The sequence below is a fragment of the Diadema setosum genome, chromosome 8, assembly GCF_964275005.1.
Source record: "Diadema setosum chromosome 8, eeDiaSeto1, whole genome shotgun sequence".
Classification (NCBI taxonomy): Eukaryota; Metazoa; Echinodermata; class Echinoidea; order Diadematoida; family Diadematidae; genus Diadema; species Diadema setosum.
This window is the reverse complement of record NC_092692.1, coordinates 25,160,183-25,176,050: the sequence shown is the minus strand read 5'-3', so window position 1 is coordinate 25,176,050 and position 15,868 is coordinate 25,160,183. Positions and strand designations below refer to the sequence as shown.

At 37.8% G+C, this 15,868-nt stretch overlaps 1 protein-coding gene across 1 annotated transcript in view; it reads left to right on the top strand.

The window, feature by feature from the left end:
- The window catches only part of LOC140231517 (uncharacterized), a 120,413-nt gene that overhangs the window by 38,894 nt on the left and 65,651 nt on the right, over positions 1-15,868 (top strand). Inside the window, exons 24-35 of the mRNA XM_072311652.1 lie at positions 651-907; positions 2,382-2,524; positions 3,582-3,750; positions 4,258-4,608; positions 6,621-6,734; positions 7,574-7,687; positions 8,099-8,107; positions 8,399-8,743; positions 9,136-9,483; positions 10,209-10,241; positions 10,802-11,158; positions 12,526-12,636. Of these exons, the coding sequence (XP_072167753.1) occupies positions 651-907; positions 2,382-2,524; positions 3,582-3,750; positions 4,258-4,608; positions 6,621-6,734; positions 7,574-7,687; positions 8,099-8,107; positions 8,399-8,743; positions 9,136-9,483; positions 10,209-10,241; positions 10,802-11,158; positions 12,526-12,636 (2,351 nt within the window). The remainder of the gene's footprint in view (positions 1-650; positions 908-2,381; positions 2,525-3,581; positions 3,751-4,257; positions 4,609-6,620; positions 6,735-7,573; positions 7,688-8,098; positions 8,108-8,398; positions 8,744-9,135; positions 9,484-10,208; positions 10,242-10,801; positions 11,159-12,525; positions 12,637-15,868) is intronic.

The following is a 15,868-nucleotide window of genomic DNA, read 5'->3' as shown; positions in this document are numbered from 1 at the left end:
AGGAAAGTAGTGATATTTTGAGGAGTTGACCTTGACCTTTGACCCCCTGACCTTTGACCCATGACCCCAACTTCCCTAGATAATAACTGCCCATCGGTACATGCATATATACTAAGTTCCATGAAGATACCTTGAACCATTTGCGAGATATGGAGAAAAACATGAAATTTCAACCTTTTTTTCACAAAATAACCTGTGACCTTTGACCTTTGACCCCGTAACCCTAATATCGAAACAAAGTATTATCCCCCCAGGATATACCCTCTTACCAAGTTTGATGCAAAACCACCTCACGGTTCTTGAGATATCGACAAAAACAAAACGGGACGGACGTACGGACGGACGGAAAAAAATAAGAGGGGATGTATTACTTACGGTCTCTGATTTTCGGAAGGTACAAAGTGTCATCTCGTAACTCATCTAAGAAAATTTCAAGTTCATTTCTGTGTCGCAATGTCACTACGTCTATATCTATGTATAATGAGTATCTGTCATGTATGCATACCCCACAGAGTCAAATAATTGTACGGACTTCTAATTTCCCCTTTATACCCTCTGTTGAAAACCATCAAGCTGTCTCGACTATTAAAGAACGACAACGCTGTCGTAATAGTAGAAATAACCCGTATGCTCTATCTTGATTTTTCCAGTGATAAATTTGAATCAGCCGTTCTCGGGGACTTGAAATTATCAACGACATCGCCGTCTCACGTAGAAAGGGATGTTGTTGCCGTCATCCACCCAGAATACGACAGCTCCACGATCGACAATGATATCGCTGTGGTTATATTTGAGAACCGAGTACAGTTCACGAATGATTACATCAGACCAATCTGCCTGGAAGAACTCGGTAGCACCATGCCCTACGTCTCATGTCACATCACTGGATGGGGACACAACACTGAAGGTATGCCTATCGCATTTTATACGTCCCAACAGACTTTACTGCTGGTAAAATCCTTCCCATCTTAATTATAGAGAGGACCGCGAAGAAGATAAGAGGAGCCCATGAAAATCGTCAAAGTATAATGTTTCGAAATGTTTTGTTTTATGATGTAGATACAAGTCTGATACATGTCTGACACCTAATCTGCAGGGGAGCACTTTTGACAATACCGTTACTTTGATGAGTTTCTTCTCTTTCGCTGTTAATCTCACTGACATAGGTCCCATTCCTCTTTGTTTTGAGCATTTTCTACGCTACTCTTCTTGACTATCACTCTCCTCCCCATCTTTTTTTTATGTCTTCCTCCTACTGAGGATTTTTTTATCCTCTGCCTCTCTCCACTATCTCTCTGTCTCGTTCCTCCTAGTATCACTAATTTCAGACAATTTTTTTTTAGTCTTCCTATGTGTTGACTTCTATCATGGCACTGTGAGCATCACATAAGATGAATCTGTCGAGTGTGATTTATCATTGCTTTAATTTTTTTTTTTTGCTTTAAATTTCAATTTTATTTCCATTTCCATTGAATAAACAGGGAAAATTATATACAATACATTTACAGAACATATTTGTAACAATTTCAAAGAAAACGTACAAATGGTCACGAGTAACAACAGAAATTCCTTTCTAAGGTATATACATATACATAATACAAAGATTAGAATGGAAATGGAGGGTCCCACTAAAAAGCAAAGCTTGTAGGGTATGGGACCCTCGGAAAATACGTACACAAAATCAAAGAAACCAATGTCAACTGACATGAAATTAACTTAGGAAGGAAAAAAGAAAGAAAAAAAAAGGAAAAAGAAGAAAAAAGGGGAAATGAGACTATGGTACAACACACGCCATCGTGTACACAAGCATACTGTACTTCATGATGTAAATGTAATGTAATGTAAATAAAACGATAAAACGCTCCCTGGTTTGATATTGCGATTGATTGGGTGCATAAACCGGTATAAATGCATAGGAACGGATATAAAAAAGAGAAAGAGAATAGACTCACTGTTGTCTGGTACGATAAAAGAAATATCTGTGGAAAACTTATGTTAAACATATTATTTTCTTTAAAAGATGATTTCTGTGTGACATCTTGATACTTGTAAAAAGGATAACTTGATTGAGACAATAAAACCGAACCTAATTTGGTTGTATATCATAAGATTTTAATAGAAAGAATTTTAATTCATTCTTTAAAAGAATTCAAAGTTTGTGCTGTTACTATGTCGTCGGGAAGTGAGTTCCAATACTTTGGCCCCTCGTAGATGAAGGTTTGCTGAGCCAGCAAAGTCCTAAAAAATGGCAAATGAAATTCATTGGATTGCCTTGTAGGATAATGATGAACGGATTGATTTTTTGAAAACATTGATTCAAATATATGTGGAAGATTATTTTTATTGTAATTTTTATTGTCATTATCATTGTATCTTGGTAGGTGGTCACGTGACTGATACCATGCAAGAAGCGACCGTGGAGTTGTTTGATCGTCAGCAATGTAGATCATACTACACTGACCGTGATATTACTGACAACATGCTTTGCGCAGGCCATGTTTTCGGTGTCAGGGATACGTGTCAGGTAATTGGAAGAGAAGAAATATCTTTCTGTGATATTAATGTGACTAACAAAAGACATGGCGAGGGAACATGCAAGTTATGCTGAGTGGGCGTTCCCAAGTAATCTGAAGAAAAATAGAAAAAAAAATCATCAAAATATATGGAATGCTTTTAGATATTCGTTTCACCGAAAAAGTGATGTTGAGGGTATCATAAATCAACACAAATCAACATGCATTTGGATTTCAGGGGCCCTTTAAACCCGCTACAGACTATAGTCCCAAATATACTTGGGCAGGTGTCTATGTTACATGTGTGTTGTGGCAAAAACCAGCTACTCTCCAACAGGTTAAAAGCTAGGGTTAAAAGAGAGAAGGAATCACTAATACGTGGTCAATACTTCAAGAATTCAAAGCCAATGTATCCACCATTAAATTTGTCAAAACACGCACCAGGCGATGCAATATCACTATCCGGCTATGGACTGCCGAATCAGTGTCATGCCCCTATGATTACTGGAAGCCATTTTGCATAATACTTCATGACAGTCTGATTAGACGAACATCACGTAATTAAATAGCTTGCTGTGAAGTATGAGGGAATGTAGGGATTTACGTATAGTTATTTGTTCCCTTTCGTATTGAACCTAGTAATAGTGCTATAGTAGACTAATAATAGTATCTTCTGTCAGTCTGTCTTTCACTGGTTCAATCAGCAGACAGTAATGGCTTGTAGGTCAAGTGACACAAGTGGATTTTGCTTTTATATCAATATGTATCATGCGTATCATAACATGCTAATACAGGCACATGTGTATGTATATATGCATACCAATATAATATCAAAATCTTATTCATGTGATTGCAAAATCCTTATAATCGAGACAAACAAGTTCCTTGTGGAAAACCTGGCTCTCTAGGTTTATTTCAAAACACTTCATAAACAAAATATAGGAATACAGTAGCTACGAGTACACACACATACACACAAAAGAGCAAAATCGAAGGAATGTAGCACTTCTAATAGATTGTGCTTGTTTGTCTGCTATGTTTTTGTTACTGTGGACGTGCCATACACAGGGTGATACGGGCGGGCCTTTGCAGTGCCAAGACAGTGACGGTCGCTTCCACCTTGTCGGAATCACGAGTTTCGGCTATGGATGCGGCAGAGAAAGTTATCCTGGGGTGTATACCAACGTGTCTGGTTACTGGGATTTCATCTCAAATGCTATGCCGCGAGACGAATCAGGTAAATGTGACCTGTGTAGTATTCTTTTCTCCTCGAGATTGTTAAGGGTTTTCAGCTTCTTTACCTTTACAAAGCTACTGATATCCTGCTTATTTTGTCTGTTGTTTTTTTTTTTATTACTGGTTGTGGCAAGGGACTCATTACACTAGGGGATAATTATTTCCTTGACCTGACCGAGTAGTTTTTTTAATTTGTTAATAGCCATCAACTAATGAAAATCAAACCGCACATAACAGTACGAAATGATATCCCTATTCCCTTCAAGGAGCCGTAAGAAACAGACGCTCATGGTGTACGTGTCTATGTGTTAGTTGTTTGGGATCTTTATTGTTTGTTGGTTGTTGTTGTTGTTGTTTTTTTTTTTTTGGGGGGGGGAGGGGTGCAAACAACCTATGATTGCTGCATGTTTTCAGGCAATGACTACATACATTCAAATAATGAGTTTTACTCCGAGTGTAACAAGAGTCTGTTTTTCTTGTTTTTACTTTGGTACTTTGAATTCTACAGTTGACACAGTCCTCGTCGAAGTCTTGTCAGGAGAAACAGCTAATATCACATCTCCAAACTGGCCATTTGATTACCCAAGCTATGTGAATCGAGTTTGGATCATCTCAACGCCTGATGCTTCGGCGCTTGACATTTTCATTGACTTCATAGACATCAATCGCATATATGGCGTCTTATCATTCGGGATAGGAGAGGATAGCACTGATTCATTGTCAATGATTGCAAGTTCTCAATCTGAACTCGTCAATTATTATCGCATTAACAGCAAAACTGTCTGGATGAGGTTGCTGTCTTTTTCAAGCGAATCTTACCGGGGGTTCTTTGCACGCTTCGTGGCAATTAATGAACAAGGTGAGGTTTTGATTCATTTGGGCTTCGGTTTTCTCCTATTTCCTGTTGTCTGTAAACTGTAGTCTTTGAAACCAGGTTCATTTGCTTTTTTATTTATACTTGAACAGCTGTACTTCATCAAAGATATGTATTCCTGGGCTGCGTTCACATAGGAGTATACTATTCGGGTATACGGTTCGCGTTTTCGAGGGCACGCGAATAGCTCGAATCGAACGATAGTATTTCCTTATACCGGTTCACATAAGAAAATGCCAAATAGCTCGGTATAGTATAGAATAGTGGGAATCGTGCTTGTTCGATTTTCGAACAGCGTATACCATCTGTCGTTTATGAAATAATGACCATTTTGGTCTGGATTTGCCTTTTTAGCAAAAAATAAGCATGTAGACTGGCATTCTGATGTAGTTTAGAAACTGTTAATAATATTGCTGGGATGGTTGTGTAGGAGGAAGAAATCCTCACTATCATGGGATAGGGAGTTGATGGTGCGGGTGATGGTGTACTGGGTCGACGTGCCATGCCCGAATAGCGTATGGCGAATAACGAATAGCAAATACCGTATAGCGAATACCGTATACTTCTATGTGAACGCAGCCTTGTGTGGAATGAAACATGGACTACTTCAAGTTTATGCATATAAAAGATATCATATCTAGAAACCAGTTTGAATGGTTTGCATATTTATAACATTTTAACCAGGTGTAGAAAAGCTCTCATATGTTCCGCAGCCTCATCGGGAAATTCGACGCATGCCGGCGCCCCTCCCTGTTATTATACAGTGCGGAATGGGAATTGCCAGGTGACCAGGGAGGTGATCGGGATGGAGAAGAATCTTTTCCCAATCTGTGCAAATTTATGCATAGGTTCTGTAAAAGAACAATTGACTACTTAGCATTCCACTGGAATGCCAACGAATAATGATAACAACATATTATGCATTATTGTCCATACAGAGGATTTTTGGAGCCCAAATACAAGTGTTATTTTGTCGACGCACCTCATAACCTCCGACCCACTTAGAAAGTTTGTTGAACTCGACCAATATTTTTTTTGCCGAGGCGACCAATATTTAAGATATTGGACGGCAAGAGGGGGATTCCCCAAAGTTTTTTATAAACTGCACCGTGATTGGCTGAGATATATACGAGATGACCTGAAATATGAAGTAAAAACGTCTGTGATTGGTCAATCACGAATTAACTAAAATATCGTTTCTTCTAAAATCTGTGTTTATACGAACGAATTTCGTATATCAATTAGTTGAAATTGTTTTGCATACAATTTTTCAAAATATCACTTTCGTACCAGGAAATCAAATTTAGGTTTGATGAAAACAAGTTGCATTTTTTTTTTTTTTTTTTTTTGTGCAGGCGACGATTGATCAGCTAAGCCTATAAGCGCTACTTCTAGATAGCCCGCGCGCGATATAAATACACATCTAACCGGCCGCCACCGCTTGCATTTACATGCATAATGTGTTACTAAGTACAGTAGGCCATAGGACTCACACAGTACTACTGAAGTAAATCTTTCACGATCTTCGGTAGATGTGACGTGAATTGTGTCTCAGATCTCGGATACAAGAACATCTAATTCTGGTCTAAATTAGCTAGATCTCGGCCTAACAGTAACATGACGGCTACCATGGATACATAGATCACTGTTTTATCAGGGAATGAAGTAGATTAACTTGCACTGAAGAGAGTACCGGTAGTCGGTACCATACCCCATGTCAAGATCAAGTACAGTAGGAGACCATACAGCACTCGGAGACAGAAAGGGTAAGTGAAAATATTTTTTGCTAAAATCCTCTGTAGGATAATAATGATAATATTGGATGTCCTATTTTCGATTAATACAACGAAATATTGGACTCGCTAAGCAAAATATTGGACTCGTCTTCGATTCGTCCAATATTTGTGCGTAGCTCGTCCAATATTTCCTTGTATTAATCTCAAGGCCATCCATGATTATTATATAAATACTGACATCCTGTTCCCATGAACATTTAGGACTGACCTGCTCCTACCAACCGTGCAGTGGCAACAATGTTACATCCTGCTACCCCGATAACGGCGGGTTTTCTTGTTCGTGTGTTCCTGCATCAACCTCGTATCCCTGTAATGGTAAGGGTATTACTCAAATTACCTTGTCGAAGCATTTAAGAATACATTATTTTGGACACATTGATAACTAAAAAAAAAAACCCAAAGAGAACTCCAGAAAATTGGATGTATATTTTGATACCTCGTATTTTGATGATAAAAAGATTTCATCACGATCACCGTTTACCTCTGTAGTAAGAAGTCAGAGCATTATTTTTCTTTATTCTTGTTCCTTTTGTTGTCTGTTAACTAGTTTTAAGTCACATATTTGACAAATTTTATCTGAAAAGAAACACTAAATGGCAAAAAGATACCAAAATATTGCAACGACATAACAAGAAAAACAAAAGACAAAAAAATCATTAGACTCGATTTGATATTGATTTAGCCAATTAAGAGCTAATAAGACGATCTGTGGTACAGTTAATAGATCACCACCTCTCCAGCAAGATTTTATCGACGTTACCACAGCCAAGTGAATAATCATGACATTTGTTTAGGATGATTATTGATATTTCCTTTTTTGTTTTGTTGTTGCCGCAAAAAGATAGGTACACGTCATATTGTCGAAATGATTTTATTTTCCCTTTACAGAAGCACATCTTTATTGTAAGAAATTCCAAACTTGTAGTCCAAACTTAGTAAGAGCTCCTTCTCAGAGGTATAGCTTCATTGTAAGCCTCTGACATCGTTTAAAACATGTAGAGGAATAAGATATATTATGATTTTGTCTGACGTCCTTATGTCAATGAATTTTCATTGTTTTATGTGAAGTTTAGAATTAGCCATTTTCAAATGGTTAATTGATTAGAATGCCTTTGATCATCCTGATGGATTTTCTTAATTTATGTTATTCACAGAGGCAAAGAATCAACCACTCCAGTTCCAGTATGGCACATCTTGTGATTTTGATCAAGATCTTTGCGGGTGGCAGCAAATAAAGTCAGATAACTCTGATTGGTCGTACAGCAACGGTGAGACTTTGGGCCCACAGAAGACAAAAGACACATGCACACACACACTGCATTCACATATATATATATATATATATATATATATATATACACACACACATACATACAAATATACGTATATATGAAAAAGTGTATCCATGTAAAGAGAGAGCGAGAGATTTCAAGAATTGCACGAAAAGAAGACTATTCGTTTTACTTGAAATATTGTTACAGCCGCCGGAAATCTCCATACAGTAAAAACGGCATTAAAGTGAAAGAGAATAGTACAAAATCATCATTATTACTACAGAATCACAAATATGTTTTATTGACCTCCACTTTGACAGATGTGCTCCATTGATGTCAGCCAACAGTGAACACCAAACTTAAAATAATCAACCAAGTGATTTTTGCCTCGGGGCAAAAATCAAGTGAGCAAAAGTAAACAAGCGGCATGCGCCACGAAAAATACGTCATAGGATATTTAAACTGCCTTAAAAAATGTATACCCGTCAAAAACAATTGTGGTTCACCGTCATTAAGGCGATGAGTTCATTTTGAAGGTAAATAATGCATACATCATCACATCGTCTTCATTGACGGCGTTTGGTTTGTTTTGCTTGCCTTTTCTTTAAGGGAGTGAAATTGTCTAAAATGAAATGGTAGCTATATTTTTCAGAATAGTTCCTCATCATTTCACATAATAAATATTGTTATCTTATCGTCTTACAGATGGTTTCATATACCATGCTAGTTCGGATGTAGAGGCACGAATTATCAGTCCGAAGATTCAACCGCGTTCAGGCGACGAACATTTGTGTCTCACGTTCCGGTATAGATTCAGCTCTTCTTACATAGACACTCTGAGTATACAGTTTCTACGAGAAGGCGAATCCAGCATTGACAATGCCGACCCCCTATGGCTTGGAACTGGGAGTACCACGGATTGGATGATTGGGGAGACCGTGCTGACTACACAAGAGGGGGGCTGGCTCATCATTGAAGCTACAATTTACTCCACCACTGACGACTTCATTGCTCTTGATTATGTATTTGCCACGGAATGCCTAATCAGTGGTAACAGAAATTCCCTCCGCCGCTTCACGTACTAAATGCAGACATGCGATTAAGCGATATAATGCAGTAAATCGAGAAGTAGGTAGTTGCTGAAGAGAATCCTGCCATGAAGTTATCAATACTTCACATTATCAAAGTATTAATGCCATGCAGTAATATCAACATTAATTTCATTCATGATAAAGATCATAAGAGCAATTATTGCTTTGATTTCTCATGATCTGTGTATGTTCATAAAATAAGTTTAGTAAGAGACATACGCCTATAATTTTAGCAAATGATATATCGTACTAATTTTGTAAGTGGAAGTCCAAGAAATGTCACATGAGATATCCTCCTTTTGTTCGCAGCCACCCTCGCTTATCTCATTTATAACTGTTTGCAATTTGCAGATAATTTGAAAAATAACCTCACAATAAGCGCCGCGACTTCCCTCGCATCGTTTGGTTTTCCTGCTGAGTACCCCGTGGACGTTTCTCAGCTGTGGACAATTGCTGTGCCAGAAGGATATGGGACGAGGTTTAACATCGTCTTCATGTCTATCGAACTTCTCTTCGATGTTTTGAACATTGGTACGGGACGTGATCCGTCTCAGGGTGTCATCTTAGGGACCTTCACTGGACAAAGGGAATCTGGTGAAGTTGTAACACCAGAACAGCGGACATGGATAACCTTTGACAGTGATGGAACAATCACCGATGTGGGCTTTCTCATTACTGTAGAGCCAATGAACACAACAGGTGAGGTGACCTTCATGACTGCACTCAACACCTGCTGTGAGGACAAGAAGATACTTTCTTTTAATTCAGTTAAAACGGCTAAGCAATGAGAATATCAGTGATTATGAAAAGCCTCGTAACACGTTTGGATGGAGATTGTGTTTTGTCCTTAGAGGAACTTACATACCATAGTCGGCGTAGAGTATTTTGTAAGACTGTGATATCTCGTCATAAAGAAACTTATATCAGTCTTTCGAAGAAGGCAAAGGAGAACGCAGTCTTGGAAAACGATTTCAAATTGAATGAATACTTTTAGTGTTACTTTTCTTTGTCATCCGGGAACGAATACAAACGTAGATACCTCATTGAACATCAGCCAGATCGCTTGAGAGAGGTTCCTACTTGAGAAAGCTGTTATTAAAACGAAGTCAACGTGAGGGGAAGTGCACAAGCGAAAATTTATTTTTCAGAAGACTTGACCATTGATTTCAGGAAATTATAATTGCAAAAACAGAAAGAGTCGTTGCTATACGCAAAGCGAAAATGTGTACTCTTGATCTAGTGTTCCAAATGTAAAGCGCTAAACAAATAATAATAATAATGATAATACATATGACAAACAGAGTCAATCATCCACTTTTTGTAGATGGGATTCCGAAAACTTTCGACGCCCGGTGTCTTGAAACTTAATGAGAAATGGTGGAGTTGTAATCCTCTATAACTTCTGAAATTTACTTTACCTACAGGACAAAGTTTCACTAACGTCTCGTCACAGACAGGTATGTATGTTTTCAGAACAAATTCATATCACTTAACCAAAATTTATCACAATGAATCGTCTGTTTTGTTTTGTTCTTGGCATGCAAAAAAAAAAAAAAATAGCAGCTAAGCAGTGACAAATAAAGCTTAATTTACAAACACGAGACGTGGCCTAAACATATGTGTTTCGTGATGGTTCACTTTGTTGAAAACTTGCACTTGATATCATATAGCTTGCAAGCAATACAAACAGAGAAACGCCGCCGAAATGCTATCTGAAGAAGAGAGAACATGAAAATTTATTGAATGTTGTCTGGTTTGTGGCTGAGACGGATAACTGAACTAATTATTATGATTGATAAGGCAATAGTTAATCAAAAGACAATCTGAAATTAGGGATGGTATATCATCACATCACATATCATCACATAAAATAGTATCCTCATTATCATTCACCAGCAAAGAGTGGATATACGTTTTGATGAAAATATATTTGCTTAATCACAAGATTTGAAGGGACACGTCAATTACACTGGTTCTGTACTTACCTTTTGATTACCATTCTCTTCCTACTCAACAGAATTCGACATTTTTTTGGGGCGATTCAGCTTTGAAAGCATATATTCACCTGACGTTCCCGAGAATGGACTGAAGGACCAAGTTTTCCTATGGAGGGTCAGTGCAGTAAGCGGCTACCAAATCATCGTAGACCTCGGGTATCTCGAAACAGAATATGGTTTTGACGTGCTGACCATCGGGACGGGCGAATCCCCATCCTCACCTGACAGCCAGGTTCTTGCACGTCTGTCTGGTGACCTGGGCATCTTGATTGATCCAATGCCAACCCATTCACAACTTGTTTGGCTTCAGTACACTCGGGACAAGGTTGTCGATCACTTTGGATTCTCCATTTACCTTTCAACGGAAGAGGAAACAGGTATCACAGATATTTATCATATTCATAAAGGCCTGTGGAAATGTCAATTAGATAGTGTTGTACATATTATGAACCAAGAATATTGTGTCTCTCCTGAATCATTACACACTGGTATACTGAGGAAATGTCATTGCTTGTCAGTGGCTTGTGGCGACGCGATGTGTTAACTATCTCGCAGTCTCCATTGGGAGTGATTACCGACTTGTTGAGGATCTTTACCAGCGGAGAGGTAAATTTAGGAGAAGGAGACTCATGTTGTGAAGTCTTGAATACAAATGAATAAATCTTATCAAGTAAAGATGAGTACCTCGGAAATTAAAATAGATATCTTTTCAGTATATCTCTGTGTACATCTCAATTCTTTGTCAGTAAGTCACATCTATCCAGATGAGTGTAAAACTCCTCTATCAATAATGATAATGATGATGATAATACTACTACTACTACTTCTAATAGTAATGATTATACACACACACATATATATATATATATACATATATATATACATATATATATATATATACATATACATATATATAATTATACATTACATTTTGCCTCATCCACTGAAAGTTGAGGCGGTACACAATGATAAGAACATACGTCTGTCCGAGGTTTGTCCATCTGTCAGTCAAACATGGTTGTGTGAATTATGTGAAATAAGACGGGTCATTTATGTACCACAGTACAGAAAAAGCGAACATACCACAAGCATGCAAAGCTCTATTTGTAGTGTCTTTGCGGACTCTTCGTGGTTTTATTTTCAGTGGGTAGCAAGGTATGTCGCCTTAGCTTAAGGAGAAATGTGGTAGGATAAACATTAAATAGCCCTTGCTATCTTACAGGCCTACTATGGAGTGAGGGAATTTAATTTCTAAATAAGATCCAGTTCTGACAGGCCTATAGACTGTTATCCTGTTCAGGCTTTCAGAGCTGATAGAAGAAAGAATAATAATCTAATTATGTGACATGATAAGAATTATCTAGTCCCTGTCAACCTACAAAATGCAAGATGGTCTTTTAGTGGATTTTACGAATAATTATTCCGAAGGTTCGATAATCGGAAAATGAAAAAAAGGTGCGTTTTAACGAACTTCCGTAAATGCGCACCTTATTTCATTTTTCGGACTAGCAAACGAATAAGAAGCTTTTTCTACATATTCGGATTAGGGAGGTTTCAGAATAATGAACCTTAATTCATTTTCGGATAACGAACCGTTGCGATAGCGATCGTAAATTCATTTTCGAATTAACGAACCTATGATGGGATAACGAACTGTAACCCAAATAATCATGCAAGTTTATACTACCTGATACCCTAAGCTTTTTATTTTCCTTTTTTTCTTTTTTTCTTTATATTTTTACAGGGGAATGTGCCAGTGGAGGTTTCAGATGCCTCTTAGGAGAGTGCATCAACTCAACATTGCGGTGTAATGGAAATTACGACTGTGATGATTGGTCAGACGAATTTGACTGCGGTAAGCTGAACTTCATGCTTCGTGCTTTTCTTCACCTCCTGTATCCTAATGTCTTTAAAGCATCAGATGATATCGTTTATAGTTTGCAATAACTCTTGTGATTTCAATCCCCTAATACAGGATGCATAATTATCTGATACCAGATTAAAAACAATTACTCTGCTCTATCGTTATAAATAGATAAATTTGTGCGTGATTATATTCCATTCACTTACGTAAATCAAATGTTCCACATTGAATGTCAAGATAGGACTGTGCACTTTTCTTTACGTAATCGGTCCAAACTTCTGCCCCTTCTTTGGAATTATATTCCAACAAATCTTCACCCAAGATAACAGATCACTCACACAGCTACACCTAAAGTGCTACAGAATCGGTTGAATTCATAACCATTCGTCTCCTATTCGTCATTTATTGGAAGCCATACGTAATGGCGTACAGCTAGGATGGAAAATTCAGAGCGAAGACCGACTGATATTCAAACATTACATACATGGAACTCTAAAGAAAATCACTACCCTCCGGTCATCATGCCTAACAAGTTCAGCGAGAATGGATATGCGGCCGATTTGAAAACTGTTTGTAATCTGCAGATTTTGGAGGATTATTAAAGTCAAAGGTGTAATAGGCCGTTTTTGTAATGTTTTCAGATTTGTTAAGGTTTCGTTCAAGGCTTGATAAAAACATTTTGGGGGAGTTTTCACAGCAGCCCGATGAAAATCCGAGCTCAAGATTTTTTTTTTTTTTTGGTCACAATCTGGGGATCGCAAATCCCTATTTCATTTCCTCTTCACATCATCCGAAGATATTTTTTTTTCGTCCTGATTCGATAACTGAACATGCGAGTACAGCGTCTGTACTGTATAGAGTGCGCCTTCAAAAAATTACCCGCAAATTGCCTCGACATATCGTGTCACCCTCGCTAGGCATGGTGAGATGCATCATGCTAATTTCTTGACGCCGAACAACATTATCATATTTGATTCGATTCATTTTTGCTTCAACATGATTTCATATATGAATCAGATTTTTTTTTATACCTTAGAAAACATGAATATATAAATTACATCGTACATTATAGTTCAAAGGAGAAAAAATATACTTTGATTTCATTACCAAAATTGTATTACAAGATTTGCAAACAAGTACCTAAGAAATCATGCAGAGGGACTGCCTCTATGATAATCTAAACAAACTATAATGCATTATACAGTGCGAGAAGATGAGAGCCCTTCATTAGGGCTGTGAAATGATACACAAAATGATTTACTCGTATGGCTGCACTCGTTAACAGTATAAATCTGACTTCCATAAGCCTATAATGTCCATGTCATCAATGGGTTCGTAGTTATATAACAAAATACAATAATGGTATATATAATTTATTTCATATCATTGGATACATTTCATAATTTGATATGACTACATTTTTATGATGAAGGTCTTGAAAAGACGGAAGGCTTGGGAATAAACCACATACGTTGATCACTAGCTACGTCCACGAATGCTCTTCTTCTCGCACTGAATAAATAACGAAGGAGCTACACTGGTTCTGTACACGGTCGGGACCCCTTCTCGCACTCTTTCTCCCTCTCTCTCTCTCCCTCTCTGTCTCTCTCTCTCTCTCTCTCTTGTCAAGACTCCTGAAGAAGGCGGAGGCCACTGAAAATTTGAGTCGAATCAACTTATTCTTTATTGGCAAAAAAATGCATTACCAGTTTATTTCTTCATTATATATGTATGTATATATATGGATATATATATATGAATATATATAGTGTGATGATGCTGATACTCGTACCGTACGCCTCTGTCATCTTAGGAAGAATTATAGTCGAGACAAAGACTATATGAATATATGAATATATGAATATATATCGCCTAGTTTGTCTTCTTGCATTTGCTTAGTATTTCCTGATTAAAATCAGTTGTTGAAATAATTAGTAGAGGCTACTATGTCATCCCGTGAGATTTTCGTGCCCAAATTGATATTTTTCGCTAACTTTGTCAGTTTGGGGGTGTTGAATCCAAAAAACTATTTTTACTGACCACGTCTTCAGCCGCCATTTTGAATTTCAAAATGGCCGCCCTAGCAGACTGTATTTTGAACCATATTTCATAAAGTGAGCATTGTAGAAGCTTAAAATTTGGTGCAAAATGCATGGGTGTGATGTCAGACACTCTGATAAATCTTTGTCTGATATTGTGGATTGTTTTGATACAATTTGTAGGCTGCCATTTTGAATTTCAAAATGGCTGCCATAGCAAGCTGTATTTTTACCCATATCTCATAAAGTGAGCATTGTAGAAACCTCAAACTTGGTGCAAAATACATCGTTATAATGCCAGACACTCTGATATATCATTTTCTGATATTGTGGATTGCTTTGTAGAGTTTGTAGGCCGCCATCTTGAAATTCAAAATGGCCGCCATAGCGTTTTTACCCATATCTCAGTTTGCAATTATTGTGGAAGCGTCAAATTTTCAAGAATGCACATGCTTGTGGTGTCCAACGGTCCAGTACAGCTGTTTCCTAATTGTGGATCATTAGATAGGCCACCATGTTGAAATTCAAGATGGCCGCCATAGAAAACATAATTATAATACTGTGGTAAGCGCCTTAGATGAATGTGCCATAATTGTCCTAGTTAGACTGAATTCATTTCCAGTTCACGCAGAATGACAGCCATCTCTCAATTCAAAATAGCCGCCATAATTTCAATATGTAAGGATGAGGTTCTAATTACGTCATCAAGAGATGCTAAGAGGCAAAAACTGCGTAAGGGGGGGGGGGGGGAGGGAGGGGACTTACCACAGTCCGATAGTGTGGGCAAGCGTGTAAGCGTTACATCCCGTATAGGCAAAAAACCGCTAAAACGGTTCGTTTTTGCCTCTCGGGCAACACGTTATTTTGCGTTGTGGAACCTCGTTAATGATTATGTTTAATCCCAATCAATGAATATTTGTACAAAAGCAAGCATTGATGCAATTGAAGGTGATTTTCAAAAAACTTGATGCTGCCTCAAAAGAATGAAGACAAACAAGGAAAAGTCTCGCAATGGCAAGAAATGCTATGGTCACCCTACCAGGCATCCCATTCACAAGCTTGTTTGTTGGCCATAAACTGAAACACTTAAGGTTTGCTAGATAATTATATTTCTGGAATAACACAGAATGAAGAAGGAATAAGTAGGCTTTTTCCTGATTGCCCTTGAGTGGGTCATCTTTAAT